The 20,646-nt window shown below is 38.1% G+C and overlaps 1 protein-coding gene across 3 annotated transcripts in view; it reads right to left on the reverse strand.

Annotated features, from left to right (window-relative positions):
• ctnnd2a (catenin (cadherin-associated protein), delta 2a) overlaps positions 1-20,646 on the reverse strand; it is a 179,198-nt gene that overhangs the window by 93,552 nt on the left and 65,000 nt on the right. For all 3 annotated transcript variants that reach the window (XM_008307473.3, XM_025054410.1, XM_017031645.2), the window contains exons 4-5: positions 4,241-4,275; positions 3,718-3,822 (exon numbers count right to left, since the gene is read on the reverse strand). In XM_008307473.3, coding sequence (XP_008305695.2) covers positions 3,718-3,822; positions 4,241-4,275 — 140 coding nt within the window. The remainder of the gene's footprint in view (positions 1-3,717; positions 3,823-4,240; positions 4,276-20,646) is intronic.

The following is a 20,646-nucleotide window of genomic DNA, read 5'->3' on the forward strand; positions in this document are numbered from 1 at the left end:
TTGGAGAAGACATGAAAAATTTATTAGCAGTGAGAAAGAGAAACAGAGACAAGAGAGATTGGGAGGAGGAGGAGGAGAAGCAGAGGGGAGGAGAGGACAGGAGGAGGAGGAGGGCTGGAAATAAGAAAGTTGAAATGGATGAAATACCTAACAACTTCAACCTGTACCTTGCCAAATGTTAATTTCACAAAATAACGCCCTGAACAAAGATCACTCCTGCACCGGTGAGAGTCAAGGTTCATGGAGACTTGATAAAGAAATTCAGCTTCATGTGTGCTGCTGTCTCTAACACAGAACGTGAGTTCTCCGCCAAACACCAACAGCCTCACCTTCCTCACAGTCCTAAAATGAACCAAAAAGTGTTTTCTTGTGGAAAACACACACCACTCGCTGAACATACGGAGGACGGTGGAGTTCCCTGATTAAAATCGATGTAGTGGTGTAAAGTTTCATCATGTATTGAATGGATATGATTTAACTGAGGCTTCTCTGCTTCAGATAACTTTACATAACCTCCACTGCACTCACTGAAACATTCTCTTATATTGACACTTCAAAAAACAACTTTAATCATCCTCAATAAATTGTAAACTTTTAATTATTTTTATTAGATTAATTGTTAATTTATATTTTATATGTAATTTATTTTTCCTTAAGGATAAGCTTATGTTTAGGTTGTTATGTATGTATGTATAAATGTAGATGTATTTTTTAAAAATTAATATTTTACTTGTTTACATCAAGTACTGTCATGTTAGTACTGAAGGATGTAAATAGTGTGAATTATTATAATTATAAGTATTAAAAAAGTGGAGCTACTACTTTAATTACTTGACCTTTTTGATGCATTCAGGAGCCTACTTGCAGCATGTTTTCTATCATTGCTCCCAGCACATGGCAACATCACAGCTCCCATCCTAAAATAATAATCCCCTCCCTTTCATTCCCATTCTGGGCACTTAAAGCTGGTATCGATCGGGGAGAGGAACATCATAAGGCAGTTACTAAGATGGACTATCGTCTGAACTGTGTTGGGGAGAATGAGGTCAGCTGGGGAAGGGAAATGTTTCAGACCACTCACCAGTCGGTGGTGTGAGTGGTTCTGTGTGGCTTGCGTGTGTGTACATGTTTATATGTGTGCTTAGGATTTACTAAAGACTACTCAGCGGTGTATGCATATTTCATCCGGTCCCTATTTTAACTCTCTCTCTCTGAATACAAATCTCCAGGTCATGATATGAAAGCTACCAGAGTGTGTAGAGTAATGCTGGCCAATCAGGGCGTCATTTTTTCCCTCTTCCTTCCTTTCTGTTTGAATATAATAAATGTTTGAAAAATCATAGATGTTTCCTCATGAAAGTCTGCAAATGTCTACCACAGAGCTCAGTGCCATGACAACTTCACACCCCACAATAACAAAGAACCTTATTACATAGTCTGCTTGCTCTATCCCTCTCTTCTCTCGTTTTTTCTGAACCACCGGAAGACTTGTCCTTTTTCATCTTTATTCCTGCCATGGCTTTAAATAAATTAACAACCAGCACTTTACATTACATGGAGAGAGTGGGAGCCTCTAAAGTTACTAGTGCCCACTGTCTCTGTGACGGTGCACATGCTATGAGCGTGAAGCTCTACATGTACGTGTTAAAGTTTAATATGAGTGCGATGTAACAACAGAAAGGCTATTATTTTCAGTGTATAAAAAGACTGTGTTAATGCTGTGAATTGTGTAGTGAAATGGAGTAGAATGAATTTATGACCTGGTGACAAATAATCGTTATCGTTTTATTTTACATCATCAAGACTAAGAGACTACTCTCAAAGATCACATTTTTCAAAAATTAAACACAAATGTTAATCAAAGTTTGGTTAAAGTATAAAAAAAGTGTTTTCAAAAACCATTCTCCTATGGTAAAAACTGAAAAAACTCAATTACCAGGGAAGTGAAAGCGCCTCAGCAAACAATTGACGACTAATAATTCATTCAGGGTAAAGACAAAGAAAAGCCTTTTAGAGGTTTTTTTTTGACAAACACTTGTTGGGACAGAGGCAAATTTATCATCGTCATTTGTCATTTTCTTTCATTTAAACTTAATCATTTGAAAACTGAAGTGGAAGTTGTTCCCATTTTACCGCATTGAAGACATGAGCTTCTCATCATTCTGTTGTTATGGTTAACTGATTCTCTAACTGCGTCTTCGGGTGTGATCTGTGTGATTGAGAGAGTCTGGCCTGTCATTTGACAATTGCCTGTTCAAAGGAACATAAACAGCAAGGCTAATAAGTTGGATGCATTCCAGCATTGACCTAAAATAATAGACGTATTCCACTGTGGTGCACTACAGTCCCACAGTAAATATCCTTCCTGCCTGGGGCAGATATCAGACTCATCAGACTAAGAGTTATCAATATTTCTGGTCCTTTTCTGGTTATCAAAGGTCACTATTGGCTTCTGTACCTATGTTATAAATCCATTAAAGTGTACAACATATTGAAATACTCAAACAACAAAGCCTTAGGATTACAGATCACATGTTGCTAACAGCTAATGTCAACAAGAAATATTGAAAATATATTAATTAAATTCCACACCATCTGTAAATTAGGAGAAGACCAACAGTAATACAGAGTCCAGGACTTTTACATGAGTTAAGAATCAGATCATGTTAGTTCTTGCTCTCAACACGTGGTTATATATACAACCTGCTTATTATTTATTTCCAAACCACAGGCTTTCCCAGTGATATCTGTGTGTGTGTGTGATATCGTCTGTGTGTGCACGTTTATTGAATAACCCCAGTGTTTTACGATAAGGCCTTCGATGTACAGGTTTTCTCCTCACTTAATAATACACTAAGCACCGTGTATCTGCAAGCTTATAAATGTCATCCACTACAGCGATATCAACCATCAAAAAGGTCAGCATACAATAAGTTAAGTAGGAACGCAATGTTCCGCAACCGATGACCTGCGAAGAAAATGCCAACCACATTTGGGAGACTTCTTTCTCTCAATCAGCAATTAGATTTGTTTATCCACATTTAAGGTCACAAGGTTTAGACTATGCATAAAAACAGAGAGCTTTATTAGTCTGTCCATACATAGAAAGAGCAGTGAGACTTGGGCAGAAACCCAAGATCAAACATTCAACATTCATTTTAAAGTTATCTATAGATTTGATTTTGTTTTCTTCGGAACTATTCTCTCTAATGCTTTGTCTGTTGTATGTTCAGTGTTTACATAATGTCTGATGTGAAACTATGTCTTCCCCCGACTCATCTTGCTTACTGTAAGTAGAAATTAATACTGGATGAGAGTGGAATATTAAGACAGGGAATTGCTGCACCTAAGCAGACGTGTAACAGCATAAGGGACTCGTTAAAGTATATTTCTCTTCTGTTTTTACCAGAAAGAAAAAATCTCCAACCTAAAGTACTGCACTGTGTGTATTTACTGAACATGCATAGCAGGATTAACTAACACAAACCCTGTTTTTCTCTCAGCAACCTCTTTGATAACTCAAGATCATTGTTAGATAGTTCCTAATAATGCCAATTTGTTATAACAATTATATATTTACTCAAAACATTTTTTGTTTCATTTTGGGTTTCAAAGTATTGAAAGACATTATTTTCTGTATATAACCAGTTCTAGAAACGTATTTCAGCTACCAAGCATCCAGACACTATACGATTATGACACTATGAGATTACTTACGATCTCCACTGTCAAGTATTCCTGATTCCTGTAGGGAGCGAATGCAGGAATCCACCAACTCCAAACCTGTTGTCAACTCATCTTCGATATCTTTCTGTCCGTCCGCTGTGAAAGAAAATCTGGTATAAGCAACAGACAAACTGAGGGCGAACAGAGAACACAGTCGATGCACAGAGATGAATGAGATTTCTTTGGAATGTAACTACAATTTTCTTCTCCCGCAGTGCATAAAACTCCACCTACTGTATTATGTCTTGGTTATGAGCTGTAGGACACTTTGATTATATGCTGCAAAAGACCGTGATAAGTCTTTCCTGGGAGCTGCCTGCCTGGAAATGAGCTGTTCGTGGAGATGACTCAACCCAAAGTCAAATGTTTGCACATAAATTTGAGAAATTTGGAGTGTGTTTGATTTTGAATGTAACCTTTAAAAGCAGTAATAAAATGTTACATTTCAGTGAATGCAACAATAGCTGCGCTGAGCAGTAGGTCTGTGTCTGAAAGTCTTAATCATGAACTTTACCTTGAGCGTTCCAGCGGAATTGCTCATCTGTCGAACTGCAAAAAGAGGGAGAGAAAAATAAACAAACATAAATAGAAAGTAAAGTGGGAACATTTTTCAAATATTTAATATTTATCCTAAAAAACATCTTCAATAAAATTAAACTGTTGAATGCAGCAGTCAACACTTGTGGAAATACGAGTCCTTTTTTCCCCTCTGATTTCCCAATTGATTGTTGAATGGCAAGGGGTTTAACAAAGAGAGGGGAAAAACAACACCAACAAAGCAGAGAGAAACAGACAGACAAAACAGAGTTGGATATTGAGCCTCAAGCGGACTGATCAATACAGACTCAGACAGACTAAATGATACATATAGGCTTTTTCATCTGACTTCATCTACACCATTAGTCGGGCAACTTGCAGCTTGTCCCATTATACCGTTTGCTGTTCTACCAACACCACTCTCTGTGTTAATGTCTGTCATGGTGTCATCGTGCAATTTGTGTCCAGAGGGAAAGAAGGCACATCACTCAAAACAATTAAAAATACATACAGTATATGCATTTGGGTCATCTATTTCAAATGGAGTGCCGCAGGATTTACCTGTAGCCTTTATTATTATATAGGCTATTAATAATAATTATTATTTATAATTACTTAAAATCCTGGTTTTAATCAAATTAGCTCATGTTCAATTGATGTTAAATTGTATAGAATTCAATGCAAATTTTCCAACAGCAAAGACTCATACAGTATATACAATCTATTATTCATTAAGCAACATATTCATGTTGACATTACTCAGTGAAACGATTAGATAGATAGATGGATAGATGGATAGATGGATAGATGGATAGATGGATAGATGGATAGATGGATAGATGGATAGATGGATAGATGGATAGATGGATAGATGGATAGATGGATAGATGGATAGATGGATAGATGGATAGATGGATAGATGGATAAATGGATAGATAGATAGATAGATAGATAGAGATAACTTTATTAATCCCTCTGGAGTTCAAGTTACTTCATGAATTTTTCAAGGTTCATATAAAAGCCTATGTGCGGTGTTTAATTGTATTCTTATTTGACCTTTTCATGCAATAATATACAGTAAATGGATAACATTACAGTTTTACAGTCACACATGCAAAGCAGCTACAATACCCCTTACTGGATTCCATATATCTCAACACATGGGCCACATGACACCAGTGACAACCACAGGTATATTTCCTTCGGGAAACATTGCCAAACCTAATTATAGGTAGACTGATTGCACTGCAGCTGCTGATTCAGAAAAAAAGTGCTGAGCATAGTAGGTGACTGAAACGCATCATGCAAATACACACACACACACACACACACGTACAGTATGTGCAAACAGATGAGGGTGTAGAGAAGGTGACAGTGACCTGTACTACCGTGTGCCTGCTGGTAATCTAGCAAAGTGACAGTATGTAAAAACTGTGTCACTGTGTAAAAGTCTGGTTTATTGCATGAAGGAAGAGAAATATAAACACGGGACACAGACAGAGCTGGGAGTTGAAGGAGAGGAATTTAATAAGTATTATTCCACAACATCGCACACTGTCGCCTGCGATACCACAACACTAGGCCCAGTGATGCACGGTGCCTCTCTGACAGCACGTCTATATTAAAGGGACTTTTTAGCTTCACTTTTTTACCCCTCAACTGCTAAACAGCTTACAGCGACGGTGTCCTCTACTGTTTTCCATGGGAATCTACATTTTAGGCACAACACAGCCTGGAAAAATCTCTAGTGTAGGAGGTACCGTACAACTGGAAATAAATTTATAAACTCATGAACACACTGACAGAGGGGAACTACTGAATGAGTGGAGATATACCATGGGATTTATTCACACTGCATCATTAATGCAGTTAGTAAAAAATGACAATCCTCATGAAAGATAATTTTAAGTTTAAAAAAAAAAAGAAATTCCTCCTTGAGAGAGACATTTCTGCAGCATGTTTTTATGTTAAAATCTCAAATAAAAATGCAAAAAAATGTCACAGTGTTTATTCTCAGTATCTAACAGTCTATGTACTGAATCCAAAACCAACAGTTTTTTTTATTATTATTAGGTCTAAGCTTGGTAAACATTACTCTGAGAGTTACATTTAGTGCTGTCACACCAGGCTTGGCTGAGCTGCTTCTCTTTAAGGATAATAAAACACCACCTGTCCTGATAAGACCGTCAGGGAAAAATCTGTGCTCCAACGTTCACACTCACGTGAGCCTGGAAGAAAACAAAAGCAGAACCTCTGCCTCTACAGGTGAGATATTTGGCTGTTATTTTGCTCAGAACAGTTTTTGTGTTAATTTTTTTTTTAAATTAAACAAACAGAAACACACTTTTACTTAACGCACACTTTAACAACCTCAGGTGTTTTTTGTGACTCAAAATACACTATTAAACCCAGCAACATTCTTCTGATAACTGACAGAATTAGACGTGTTTGAAATGGGAATATTATTATAGGCAGGAATTCCTTATCCTGCGTCAATCCCGGATATGAAAAATTCAACTACGGATATCTCAAAGGCAACTCATATGACTGATAAAAGCAATATCTGAAAAGAGGGTTCTAAATCAAAAGAGGGATTATTAGAAAATATATGATGGAGTAATTTATAAAATTTATGGCCCAAGAAACAGTTTCTTTTCTCAGTTGCTATCTAAAGCCTTACTTTAATATATATTATCCTAAAAAAATCGCATTAATTCATGAATTGTTGGTTATTACAGGAAATCGACACATTATAGTTTTACTTTTTTTATATCGACCTGAAACAACTGGACTTCGAATAATAAGATGAGCAAAGCCTTAACTGGAGAGTACTGTAAGTTCTTGTGGACCTCGGAAATGGGAAACACTGTTGTTTTTAAATGTATTCCTGTATTTATTTCACATTGTTATTTTCACCATTAGAGTTAAAAATATGTCTGGGCTGGTTTTGGCATTGGAGGCTTTATGACCGTCATTCTGGTTCTTCGTATTAGCGACAACTACTGGCTGGTATCAATTTTCCATCTAATTTACACATGCTTAGCAAAACATTCATTAGTAAAAGAAAAAGACTTCATCCTATTCTCTTTTGACAGCCAATGAAAACAACAACGAAATGCACTGTGATATGCTGGAACCTTCCCACTGCACCGTTCACAATGGGCTTCATTCACTGCCATTCCTCACAGAAATGTTCCTGAGTGCTGCACAAAATAAGTAGATGCACAAAACTGACACCAGTTTCATGACATGCACTCACAGGCCAGATTTGTTTTCCTCAATATGCATATGTTTAGAAATCAGAATGTTGTAAACTGATAGGCACTTGTCTGCTTTCTGCAGTCTGCATGCTGCTACCACACTATCTGTGTTAGGAAATACGGTTGGTGTTACACCAAGAAGAAAGAGACAGCTGCTGAAGACAGAAGTAGTAGAATAGATTAAACAGACAAGGCTAATCTATTGATGAAGAGCTCAGATCTGTGCTGAAAATTAGCACTACCAAACGCACACCCAAAACAGGCAGACCAAATAAAACTGTTCCCACTCAATTTAATTTCAAGGTAAGTTTTTTTTTTTTTAATCTTACATTTTATTAATTCCTACAACCATTCTACATGCTGTAGGAGAAAGATCTCAATTTTCATGACAGCACAAAATAGACCCCGACAACTCTTCGCTCCCATTGTGCAGTTGGACCTGTTAATTAAAGATGAAAACTGTGTAAGGAGAATACATGCTAACTCACTTTTAGGCACATTGTAATGGGAACTTCAGGGTTATACAACCCTATCCACGGGGGGTGTGACAACAGTGGCTTTGTACTTCATCACCATCAGAGTGACAGTGTGACATTACAGCAATCTGACAATCTGGAGAGGGCTTTTATGCTGTGTGAGGGATGAGGGAGTGGGAAGTGTGTCTGCATGCATACGTGTGCATGTGAAAGAAAGAGAGAAGGAGAGCTTTGAAATTGCATTTCTGTTGAATGTGGGCGAAACAACATCGCGAACAAAAAAGATTCAAATCAACACAACTCAACTACATTACACACCTGACGCAGACTGACAGTAAAGTAGGTGAAGGTGTTGAGTTGAGAAAACGGTTTTGTTCATCTAAAGGTTCCATGTTGTCTACAGCACAACATACAGTAAATCGTGGGCCTGTGGTTGTATGTAACCGTGTGCACACTGCTTCATATGTAGTTCAAAAGAATGTCAATTGTTATCGCAACAAAAAAAAGAGAGGAAACCTTTGTAGTAATGACAGCTGAAAGACAGAGGGGGCTGGAAGAAAACTGTCTCGTCAAACTGTTCGCTGAAACAATTTCAAACGCACAACTTCTGACAGCTAAAACAAAAACCCCCTTTTCTTCAAAAAGAAGGGAAACAACATCAGGGATATTTTAACTATCAGCAGTTTTTTTTTTCCATTTATACTCATTCTCTTTAAGTTCCTCCACACCCACATTCAACCACTGCTGCTTTTTAAGTCTGGGTTGAATATGTTCTATTTAAATTTTTTAAGTGCAAAGACTGAGTTGTAGTCCGTCATACACCCCCCCCCCCCCCCCCCCCCCAAACACCCCCCCCCCCCCCCCCCCCCCTCACCTTGCAGTGAATCCCCATTCATCTTCTACAGCTTAATCATTTTCAGGGCCATAGGGTGGGAGTAGACCCTGGACAGTTCCCCAGTCCATTACAGGGTCACATGTGAAGACAAACAACCACTTACACTCACACCTACTGCTGTGGTTAAGTCATTTAAGACAGAAATAGCAGAAATCCACGTATACACAGGTAGAACATGCACCACAACATACAGAGAGACTCACAGCTTCCTCCAGGATTTGAACCAGTGATGTACCTGCTGTAAGGCCAGAGCACTAGCAACTTTTCCACTGTGTAACCCTTGTACTTTTATCTGTACACACAAATACCACAGAAACTCAGCCAAGGACCCAGAGGAACCACACAGGAGGAAACAGTTTAAACTGTAATCAGGTCGGGGTCAGGTTCAATCACATGTGCTGCTCTGGAACAAGTCCGTGTGTGATGAGAGGATGGTGCTAGCGCTCTGCTCACAGTACTGGATTGATGTGGTGATATGGAAGGGCACAAACTTTTTGAGGAAACACTAATTAACAGATCAGAGTGAACTGAGTTATGAACCGTGTTAAAAGAGAGTCGAGCAGCAGGGAAGTATCAGAGAAAATTCTTTTGAAAGGACACGAGGTCTGTGTGTGTGTGATATCTGCTGTGTGAAACTGCTTGGTTGACGGTTGTGTTAACCCTAATTCAAAACTCAAAGTAAAACTGGGTCTGAACTGAATTATTTTTGGATGTTTTTTGGACATCCATTTGCCCTCAGTTGAACATATTTTTATCAAGTTTTATTACACAGAGAAAAAAACAGATAAACCAACTCCAGGCTTGAACTGGTGATCTGTCTTCTGGTAGTTGATATTTATTCTTTATACATTAAATATATAAATAAAAAATGACCCACTATTGACTGACTGTATATGTTGAACTCACTTAATGGTGACACCACTTCACTTATCAGTAATAACATAGAAGGGGTATTGTAACATTCACAATAAAATATTGCAATATATAAATAAGTTCTACTATAGACTGTCAAGACAAAAATAGTTTTTTTACTAACTTTAAATTTGGCAAAGTTTTCCATCAGAAATGTGAGCCGACGACAGGGAGTTTGAAAGCCCTACTGTAAACAGAGCAGGTTCCTGCCAGTACTATTACCTCCGTATTGAACTTTACAGTTTACAGGGCATAATAAAAACTGTGACTCAAAAGTATCTACTGAATCTGACCATCTGTTCTGCTATTTTATGTTTTCTTCACCAATACCTTTACTTTTGGAACCAAAGTTTTTAAGTTTTATCCAAAATATTCCTCAACAAATCCCTCCTGGTAATGAACAGTTCAGCCAAATGCAGGAATACACACAACAATTTAACCAAACATTTTAATTCCACACGCTGAATAACCAACATAGACACGTGGCGGTCCCTTAGTCATTCAATTACTCATGTGTTCATACAAACAAAACCTGCTGGTTTCACAATTTCAGCTCAGAAACATTTTCCATGTGTGTGTGTCTGAACCATGTTATTCCAGACATTATGATGGGTTAGTTATCGCTGTTTTGCACCAGCACTGATAATAAGAGAAAACAGCCATGCATAATTCACCAGGGACATGTGGCCAGACACCAGGTGTGCACTGCACCACACAGGGACTGGCTGAGCGGCGTGCTCATCTAACGAGGCTGACTGCTGCCAGGATGTTATCACATGTTACTCAACAGGAAACACTGTAATAAGCTCTGCTGCTCACAATATGAAACGGATCGATTAAAAGTTTAACAAGGTACAAAAAGGTGTCATCAGAGATTGAATACAGTCTGAAACTAACTTCTGTGCTTTTTCCTTTCCCTGGTTAGCTGAGAATGGCTCCAGCTTCCTCTTTGACGCTTAATTCATAAATTGCATTTTTATGCAGCCATACATACCAAACGGAATAACCAAGGACACTGCCACTGCACAGCAGGGAGTTTAGCAAGAAAATGAAAACCCTACAGGCATTGAAACACGATGAAGTGAACCTTCAGAATTATTTAAGGAAAAATACAATAAGATGACTACAATATTGAACATTAAAGGTATTTTCATTCAGCCGTCTGATTAGACCCCTGCAGTTTGTTCCTCTTTTCTCTGTCCTCTAACATAACATTTCAACATGGAACCTGCACTTTATTCAGCAAAAAATAATTCATTTTCCCTCACCATGGCTAATACAAACACTGGCCACCTCACTATCTTAAATTCATTAAATGTGGTTAAATTTATTAGATTTCCTGCTAAAGAATATCAACAACATGCAGGTGGACAGGAGACAAACTAAAGTTAGGATGGAAAATACTGAAAAGTCGACAGGCTGCAAAACTTTGTGTCTACTCTACTAATTTTTTCAGCCATGTCATAATATTTTAACAAAATCTTCCGCAAAACCCACTGGCTGACTTGCAGTGCCGGCTGCATCAAGACTCTTTTAAAGGAGCAGTAATAATATTAGCATAATATTAAAACATTTACACATGAATAATAGCACAACAGGACAAACAGCTTATCAGAGGAGAGTTTGGCAACAAAAAAAAAAAGCTGAATTCAGAAAACGGTTCCCTCCCAGGAAATAGACCTGCAGACCTTCCACAGCTAAGAAAAAGTTATACATTCATCTAAGGTAGAAGTTAAAGGATGAACTTTTACAGAGCAAATACTTCATTCAAGAAGATGCCAACTTTAGTGACCATGTTTCTACACACACAGCACCAGCAGTATAATGTGATATTTGTGTGAGACACCTCAGAGCTTCGTAGGCAGTGGATATTGAATCTCAGACTTTCCCTGGACCATAATCCAAGCAATGACTGTGGGAGTGAACAACAGCCTCAGCAGCTTCCACTCCAGTGAATGCATATATTATTCTGTGTGTGGATGTGTTTGAGTGTTACTGAAGTGGTTTTGGTTTTAAAGCTATAAAAGTCGCAGAGGAAACCAATGTCAAGTGAACGTTTGGATGGTTTCACAGTGCGCTAAGACTTGATTGCAGGGTTTGGGGTTTGGAAATCCGTTTCAGTTTAAGTAAGGACTGCAGTTAGGGTACGGTTAGGTTAATGAAACACAAAGACAAGTGCCTTTATGCAACGGCATAGAGTTCATTTATCTCACAGGGTCGTTATCTTTGAGGTTCCCCAAAGACCAATTACTGATACCACATGGTTACATAAACCCATGTAATCCCACACCACATAGGAACGTGTGTTTGTCAGCATTTGAGCATCATGACTCAACATCAGCCTCGTACTGTGAACAGTCATGGAACATAAAAGACAGCATCAAGACTGACATTTCAAAACCCAGACTGGGTCTGTCTTTTGATTAAAGGTCAGTTAAATAAAACAGTCGAGTCAAACTGCAATAATTCAAATAGCTGTACTCGTGTTCATCATGATGACTCGGCATAAAAAAATGCCAAATGATCAAATACAGTCAACATTTCAATTAACCTATTTAGTGATTGGTCAAGAGAACTGAAAGAGAAACAAGCCACTGCATGACATTAAAGTAATGAAATCAACACAACAACACAATGGTAAGTGGCAGCTAAAAACAGTACAAATACTACAGTAGCACCTGCTAAAAACCATACAAAAATTCAGCATTCATTAGAGGTAAAGAATTTAATAGTACACTAGCTGGATCATACAGCAACTACTAGACAATAAACACAATGGTCTGTATTGATTTAAAAGATCAAAAACATCAATGACTTCTTTCAAAATTGTTAAAAGCTTTTTATTGTATTTTCATACCTACATTTCTCCTGTGTTTTACAACTAGGATAGGGCATCATTAAAGAGAAAAATTATTTATCTATTTGATAACTAATAATGTATGTACAAACACTGAGAAGGATTTCATGGTAAAGGTGATTGATTTACAATGGGTGTGATGTGAACTGTGGCCTTGAACGCTGAGAATTTTTTAATTAACTTGTAGGAGAGGAGCTTGAGCTGCTGCAATATATCACTGCATTTGGTTCACACCGACCTCACAAACTCTCCCTCTCTCTCTCTCTCGCTAACACACACACATGCCATCTGGCCAGAGCAGTGCACAGCTAACTTCTGAGTGATTTTACTGCCACTTTTTGTGCCTGTTTGCATTGCAAAGTTATTACTGTCATCATTTGGCACGCTATGTATCAATGTCAACAGTGATGAACAGCTTGAAAACAGAGACAAAAAGATGTCAGGATTTGATGAACTGACTATAGGAAAAATGACAACATTTGGGTTATTATTGGGTTATTTCTTTTGACTTTTCTGCAGCGTCAACTAAAGTCTGCTGTTTTGCACTGTTTCCTGGAGAGACATTTAAATCTCACTATTATTGCAATATAAAAATTAGAGCAAAACTAAGTTGTACTTTCTGTATGGATGTCATTGAATAAAAGTAAGGCTGGTTTGAGAAGCCCAGCAGTTTGCAATCAGTGTATTGATCCAGTCAGAAAACGGTAGTCGAGTCTCTTTAATATATCGATTGTGATGTTTTCACCCAGAGCAAAGATTTACCTTCAATTTTATGGTGACAATTGTAAACAAAGAAAAGCTTCAAGGTAAACAAGAAGAATAGACAGGTCAAGGCAGGAGTATTTGTGCGGCAACAACAAGGTATTTCATAAGGCTTCACAATAAAACGAAAAAAAGAGAAAAAAATTAAATAGAACATTTTAAAATTAAAAAATTTAAAATAATACTTGCCACAATCACCCATTAAAGTTGTTTCTAAATATTTTTTTATATTTATTTTATCAATAGTTTTAATTTGGTCAGTAACATCATTGCAAGCTTCCAGTAGTGTATTAAATCATGTTTAATTAATTTTTTATGCAATTAATTGTGTACAGGAAATACCTGTGGGGCCTCAAAATACTTACAACTGCTACTTCAAGTGTTTAAGAAGGCTACATTTCCCTTTTAATGTAAAATCTCAACAGCACAGCAGTAAGGAGCTGTTCAGCAGAAAGACTTAGTTTGCACTTTTCTCCCTTGTATCTATGTGTGTTTAAAGCACAGCTTCTATATAATTAAAAAAAGAGAAATAAATAAATGGCATCTAAATAAATGTTTGTTTGTAGCTGAAAATCCTTGTGTTCTAAAATAAAATATTTGAAGATAATACAATAGATGTGCAGTAATAGTAGTCTTAAGTGAATGTGGTTATTGTTTATTTTGGTTCTTTCAGGACTGTCTTAATATGCTCAGGGTCTGCAATTCCCTGCACCTCTGTGAACTGCTCGTATGAAACCGCAAAACTATGACTCACTGCTATGTTTGATTTGAATCATCAAGTGACTCCCACCACTAATAACGCTGTCTGACTCACTGGGTTAGAATACAAACAAAAATCTACTTAGGATTATCCACAGTAGGCGATGAAGGTCACAATAAAAAGTGTAATCAAAGAATTCAGCTATGACTCCTGGGAGAATTTTTTTCCTCCATAATCAACCTTAGTCCAAGGGAAATGAACTTGTTTGTTTTCTTTCTTTCTTTCTTAACTTCAGTGTGAAGTATTTGCAAATGTGTGACGCTTTGTTCTGTGTAATGCACCGCTTTATGTTCCAGGTAATGAATCGAATTAATCATTTGTCCCATGTTTTTTTTTTGGTCTGGTTTCATACCACATAAGGCTTCCATAATTATGCAGGCACCGGGGCTAATGAGGCAGAATGGAAGGGCCGCAGTGTAAACAGACAGCTTGTCTTTTGTGTTGATTTCAGCCCTTCTCACGTTGTTGTTAAGTATGAATGACAAAGTGTTAAGGAGGTTTAGCCACACAGACGGGGGAAAAATTGAATTTGTAAAGATGCCAGGCACTGTTTTGTCCGCACAGATTGACAACAACAAAATAAGTCTGTATCTCGCACATACTCTCTGTCTCACACACACACACACACTTCCACCCACATAGCATTCATTCAAGTGGATATCATCTCCTCACACTGCCCCAGGCATTGATTCTTGAGCCTCAGGGTCTAATGCCTAAAGGAGAAACTAACTCATTCATGTTCTTTTGCTCTCTTGATCTCTTAGTCTCCCTGCTCTTCTGTCTACTATAGATTTCCCCACATTGTGTACGGTATATTCCTTCAGGATATGCAACTCATAGAGATACGGCACATACACAGTTGATGTTGAAGCCCCACAGCCTCCAGTTATTTCAGGATGTTGGTGAGAAAATTATGATATGATATTATAGAGAAATATAAAAGCAGTAGTGTTCACAAGGTGACTGATTGTCAACATGTTACATGTTTATTTGAAGGAACAAATATCTCAATTTTTGCATTTACGTTTACCTTACGCTTGCTTTTCCCCCTAAAAAAAATCTTCACTTTACCCCTCTTTATACAGGTACATCAGTTTAAATATACAGTATATACACAGGTTTTTATTTAGTATTTTTTAACATTTTATTTATTTTATGTCAACTCACTTTCAAAAACATTTGGTAATACAGTGGTTCCTCGATTTTCAAACCTCATCCCACTATACAAAGGGAATTGTCTGGTCCACATCAGGGGTCCTATCTCAATATAACTTCTGATTGCCATGTCACTCCTCTTTGGCATCTATAGGTACGACGCTTTGTGAATCCACCTCCATCCCGGTTACATACTTTGTATCCTTCTCAGTTTCTCTATGATTTATCTCAATAATTTTCTTCATTTCTTTTTGTCACACACACTGGTTTTCTCACCCGTCTGCCACCCTGGCACAGTTTCATTGGTTCTTATCTATTCTCCCCACTATCTGGTGCTGAGGGAAGATAAGCATGCATTTGCATGTTTAATGAACTAACACCCCAAGTCACCTCAGCATGAAGGAACACACAGGCATATGCAGACACACACCATATGTGCTCACACAAACCTCACACACACAACTGTGTCACTTAACCCATTGGGGACACTCATTGGCTTAATGCATTCTCTTGCTCTTTACTCTGACCTTTACAGACAGAATTTACATCTTCATCCTAACTCTTCTTCTTTGGTGTCTTTAATGAACCGCCACTTCTGTATCAGGGCCTTATTTTACTCCTTTAGATTTCATTCAGTTTTTACTTCTTAGATGACATCAAAATTACTGTAACTTTTCCTCTGCGGAAAAAAACAGATTATTTACTAATTAGGTTTTTCTTGATAGATAAGAGAGTTTCATTCTTTTAAGTAGGTCTATAGTGAACTGGTCTTTTTAATCAATCATTTTTAGTTGCTGACCTGCTTTTGTGCAAGTAGATGTACAAAACTTTGGCATCTGCTTTTCAGTGTTTTCTTTACTTTCTGTTTCTTTTTGCTCGACCAACAGCATTTAAGGGCAGTTTTTCTAAATCGGTCTAACTGGTGGGGGGTTGTTGAGTTTGTTCACAAAGCAGAACAGAAAATGTTGGGGTCTTCTCACTGAAATCCAAAAAATGATGTAATTTGAGAGTCAAGACAGAAAGATGGGGCAGCGTGATGAAGCAACACAAGAAAAGGGAACAGAAAGGTAGGTTGAAAGCAGCATAAGAGACCCACCGGCATTATCACCATCTTCTTCTGGAAATGCATCATCCGTCATTAGGCAACACCATGACTGCAGATATCACCATCACTCACATACACAGAAACACAAGGTGTATTTTAAGGCATAATGCAGCGGCCTATAATTTGAGTTCCCTCTATGCAGCATTTTGCTGAGCTTATAAAAATGCCTGTGGCTAATGGTGTGATGGATACCTCAATTACAGTCCGGTGCAGGGGACCGGAGTGGGATGTAGTGAGATGAAGGAAGTAATTGGCGGTATTTTATATTTTAGTTGTGGCAGAAACAGAAAGGTGGTTAGTCACAAACCACTGAGAGGCAGCACCTGCATGGTTGAGGTCGAAAAGCTCATCTGATCTGACAATCTTCACAATAAATTGGTTCCAAAAAAATCTGTGTCTATCCTGGTTCTCAAGATCTATTTTAGATTTAATTGTAAAAGTTATTAGGGTGAATTGTGTTTATCTGTTGAAACATGATTAATGCAATGATTTATAAATATCTAACCTCTATACATAGAGTTTGAAATCAATAAAACATCACAAAAACCAACTGCACCAAAACGTGACAGGAACCAATGAAGTCAAAGCAGGAAATTTAACACGCAAACATAAAAATTCGATAATATGATATAGGATTTTATCCTTTACCTCAGTTACTACTTCACATTGAGTACATATTCAACAGCACTGGTGCAGAAATAAGGGTCAGCAAGGCAGGAGTAAATGACGCCACTATTACATATGTTTATATGAAATACCATTCCAGGAGGAAACTGAATGTTAGTGGGTGTCAGTGGGTTTTTCATCATCTAGAGAAATTGAATATATGGATTTTCAGATGCGTTTATTATACAGTAGCAGCTGTGGATTAATAGAAAATCTGAGTTGTAATAAGTTGTTTTCTTTTGTGATTTTGGTACAGTTTGTAGTCTTCTATAATCTGACATCTAGAGTTTATTTTTATTTTATTAGTGCAGGAGAACAGAGCAGAGGAGAGGGATACAGAAGAGTAGAAAAGAGGTGAGGAGAGAAAATCGGACCAAAGCCACAAGAGGAGAAGAGAGGAGTGGAGAGGGAAGTCTACCCATGATCCAATAACCAAATGTTTTTGGCTCTCCCTCAGTGCCTGGGGTCTGGTTGCTGTGATCAACTCTAAAGTGTGTGAAGACTAAGCCGTAGCCGTGGTGTATATCCCCCTCCTCAGGGTCAGAGAAGTTTATAGTCTGGTAAGTCTCTTCGCCCCTGGGAGAAGTCTTGGTCACAGGGTAAGAAAATGCATGGCGATATGTGAGTCATCATCTGCAGCACAAAGAGTGGAACCAGCCCCTGCTGGTGTGGAACTAAATGTCACAGATTGATTAAAATAAATAGTCGAGCGGAGGCTCTGAGACTGGGCCCTAACATGAAGAAGGAAAAGCATTAGTGCGCTGTGACTTATTCTTCCCCCTGTGCTCCGCACACACACCTGTCGTGGACACTCAGGTTTTACCTTTCTCTGACCTCCCTCAGGGGTCTTTGGGCAGATGTGTAAGCCTGAACAACACAATCAAAAAGCTGTTACTGCCTCAGGACATTAACTTTACACCTCGCACTCCCCGACACTTTCCCTTCAACACACACGCACACATGCATGCACACAAACCTGTAGCTCTATTGTATCCTTGTCACTTTGTTAATAAAGGTAACATATGTCCTTCTGGGAAATCAATGGTTATCCACCCCCCATCCACCCTGCATTATGATTGGTACTAACAGACATTATTAATCAACAGCAGAAAAATTGTCCAGAGATGCTGAGGGCGAAGATCCATCTGTTTGCAAACCAGTAATAATCAACACAGGTGTGGTTTAGACATTGCAGAACGATGCATAAATTATGATGCAGAAAGTCCATTAAACGATAAAATTCAAACAAGCAGCACTACAGAGCCTGCTGTCGATAACATGGGCGACTGCTACCGAACGGCAAGTTCTGCGACCAGCGAAAACAAGGAGTCGATTCCGTTTATTAGCGCAGTGATAATACTGCGAAGCAAAATGCCTGCATGTGAAACACAGGGCTGAGAGAAAAATGGGAATCTAAGAAAGATGTGTTCACCAACAGAAGGAGGATCGGGAAAGAAAATGAGACAACCAGAACAAGCCAAAGACAGAAGTGGGAGAACAGGAAAAAAAACTGAAGATAATAAATCAATGAACCTATTCTGTGGGCGCCACGGGGTAATGAAAGCTATTTATTAGTCATCTTTTTTCTCTTTTTCTCTCTCTCTTTCTTCCTCTGCCTCATTCCTCCTCTCTTTCTATTCTTTATTTCTTTCCATTCTGTTCTGCTTTTCCCACCCTCGAGCATTGAAACTCACATCTCTCTCCACTAAATGCTAATAATTCCATGAAGCACAACAAAAAGCTCATTTAAAGGGCCACATTTATTTCGCTCAACTTCATTTGTCAGGGCCATTACAACTCCTGGTTTGATTGCTGTAGCTTCGACTCGTTCTATATGGCATGACCTTTCTGACTTAAAATAATATGTTCATTTTAATAGACTCAGAGCCGTATGTCCCCTTTAATTAAATACATGGTTTTATACGAAATTTACTCTGTTCCTGCCGCTCAAAATTAGAGCATGACTAATTTAATTCCCCTTTTGGTCCTCTGTCACTGAGAAAACACTTCTGCCTTGAGCAACTGCATTGGCAGTATGTACAGTACAGTGCAGAATGAGCACTATTCGCCCTATTCCTCATATTTGCTCTAAGTAACAATTAGCTACTAGTAGGCAGCTGTTTATTCCCCTCTACAGTTTAAAACACTAATAATAATTCCCAGAATGCCTAGCAAGGTCACTGTGAGGCAGACAAACTGCTTTTTTTTGTGTGTGTCAAGAGCATGACGCAAAAATATATTTATTTACACTGCATTACAAATACACTTTATTTGTTAAAAAAACAAAACTCCACAACCATTGGTTGTATTTTGCAAATAATACATTTTGCAGTTTATTAGTATGCAAATGTATTCAAACATTACAGGAAACATTAACATTCTTTTTTTAACATTTCTAATATTCATTATTTATATTTTTGAAGTCTTTTCAAGACAATACTTTTCATTCTTCATCTGTTTTAGGAAAGTTAATATAAGAACGCCTCTCTGCCTGGTTGGGAAACAAGCTCTGTGGCCCAGCTGAGTGGTCCAGCAGAATGGCAAGTTTAATGTCATTGACTATGCAGTGTGTCAGACCTCTTCCTGCTCACAGTGAATTCTGATGCGTTTTGAACAATAACGCAGTACCAGGACTCAATTCCAGTCAAACACAACAGTGGTGATGTGTTCCATTGGTGACCTGAGCCAGAAGCTAAACAGAACTACAAAGGAAGAGCATCAGTGTCAAGGTTAGGGCTTGTCATATTTACGGGGGTGTGAAAGCTGTTCGTGAATATCAGAGTATGAGCGATCATAAATCCTGTGCTGTCACAATCTTGAGTATCACTGCATGAGACACAGACAGGTGTAGACCTTAGGTTTTTGCCTTGCCGTTGAATAATTTACCACACACTGACAGATTGGTTCTTCTGTTAACTTGGAAACCAAACTTAGTGGTAATGACAATAACAATTACTGTACTAGCACAGCCCTATGTAAATAAACACACACAGCACAGGTCTCCCTTATTCACGTTCATCGTACCACTGTCACTAGCTAATGTTTACCTCATTACCAATATTACAAAAGTCATTTTGGGCATTAGGCCATTTCTATGTGGATTTAAATTGGAAACTGGAAAAATCTGTTACATTTGCCACAAAGTTGAAAAATGCACACCTTCACTAGTTTTGGATGAATTAACTGGATAATGTGATTTCCTTTATGCACAGCTAGTTGGAGAGATTATTTTTCACTCGCAGCCGAGACTTGTGCAACTACATTACCCATAGACATCATCAGGCAATCTCAATGCTGCTGTTACTTTCTGCATGAAGTAGCAGGCAGTGAGTCACTAAGACTTGCCACCACAGTAATGGCAGCTCTGACAGAGAGCGGGGGAAAAAACAAATGAGCGACCAAATTTGTCTTCAGCATAATTTTTATTTTGTTGTATGCTCACATATCTTGGTAAAATAATAATGTTAAACAAATAGATAGAGTAATTAGAATTTATCAAACGTAAATCCTGTGGTCTTGCTCAGCAAAGAGCAGT

Source organism: Cynoglossus semilaevis, chromosome 3, assembly GCF_000523025.1.
Source record: "Cynoglossus semilaevis isolate Cse_v1.0 chromosome 3, Cse_v1.0, whole genome shotgun sequence".
Lineage (NCBI taxonomy): Eukaryota > Metazoa > Chordata > Actinopteri > Pleuronectiformes > Cynoglossidae > Cynoglossus > Cynoglossus semilaevis.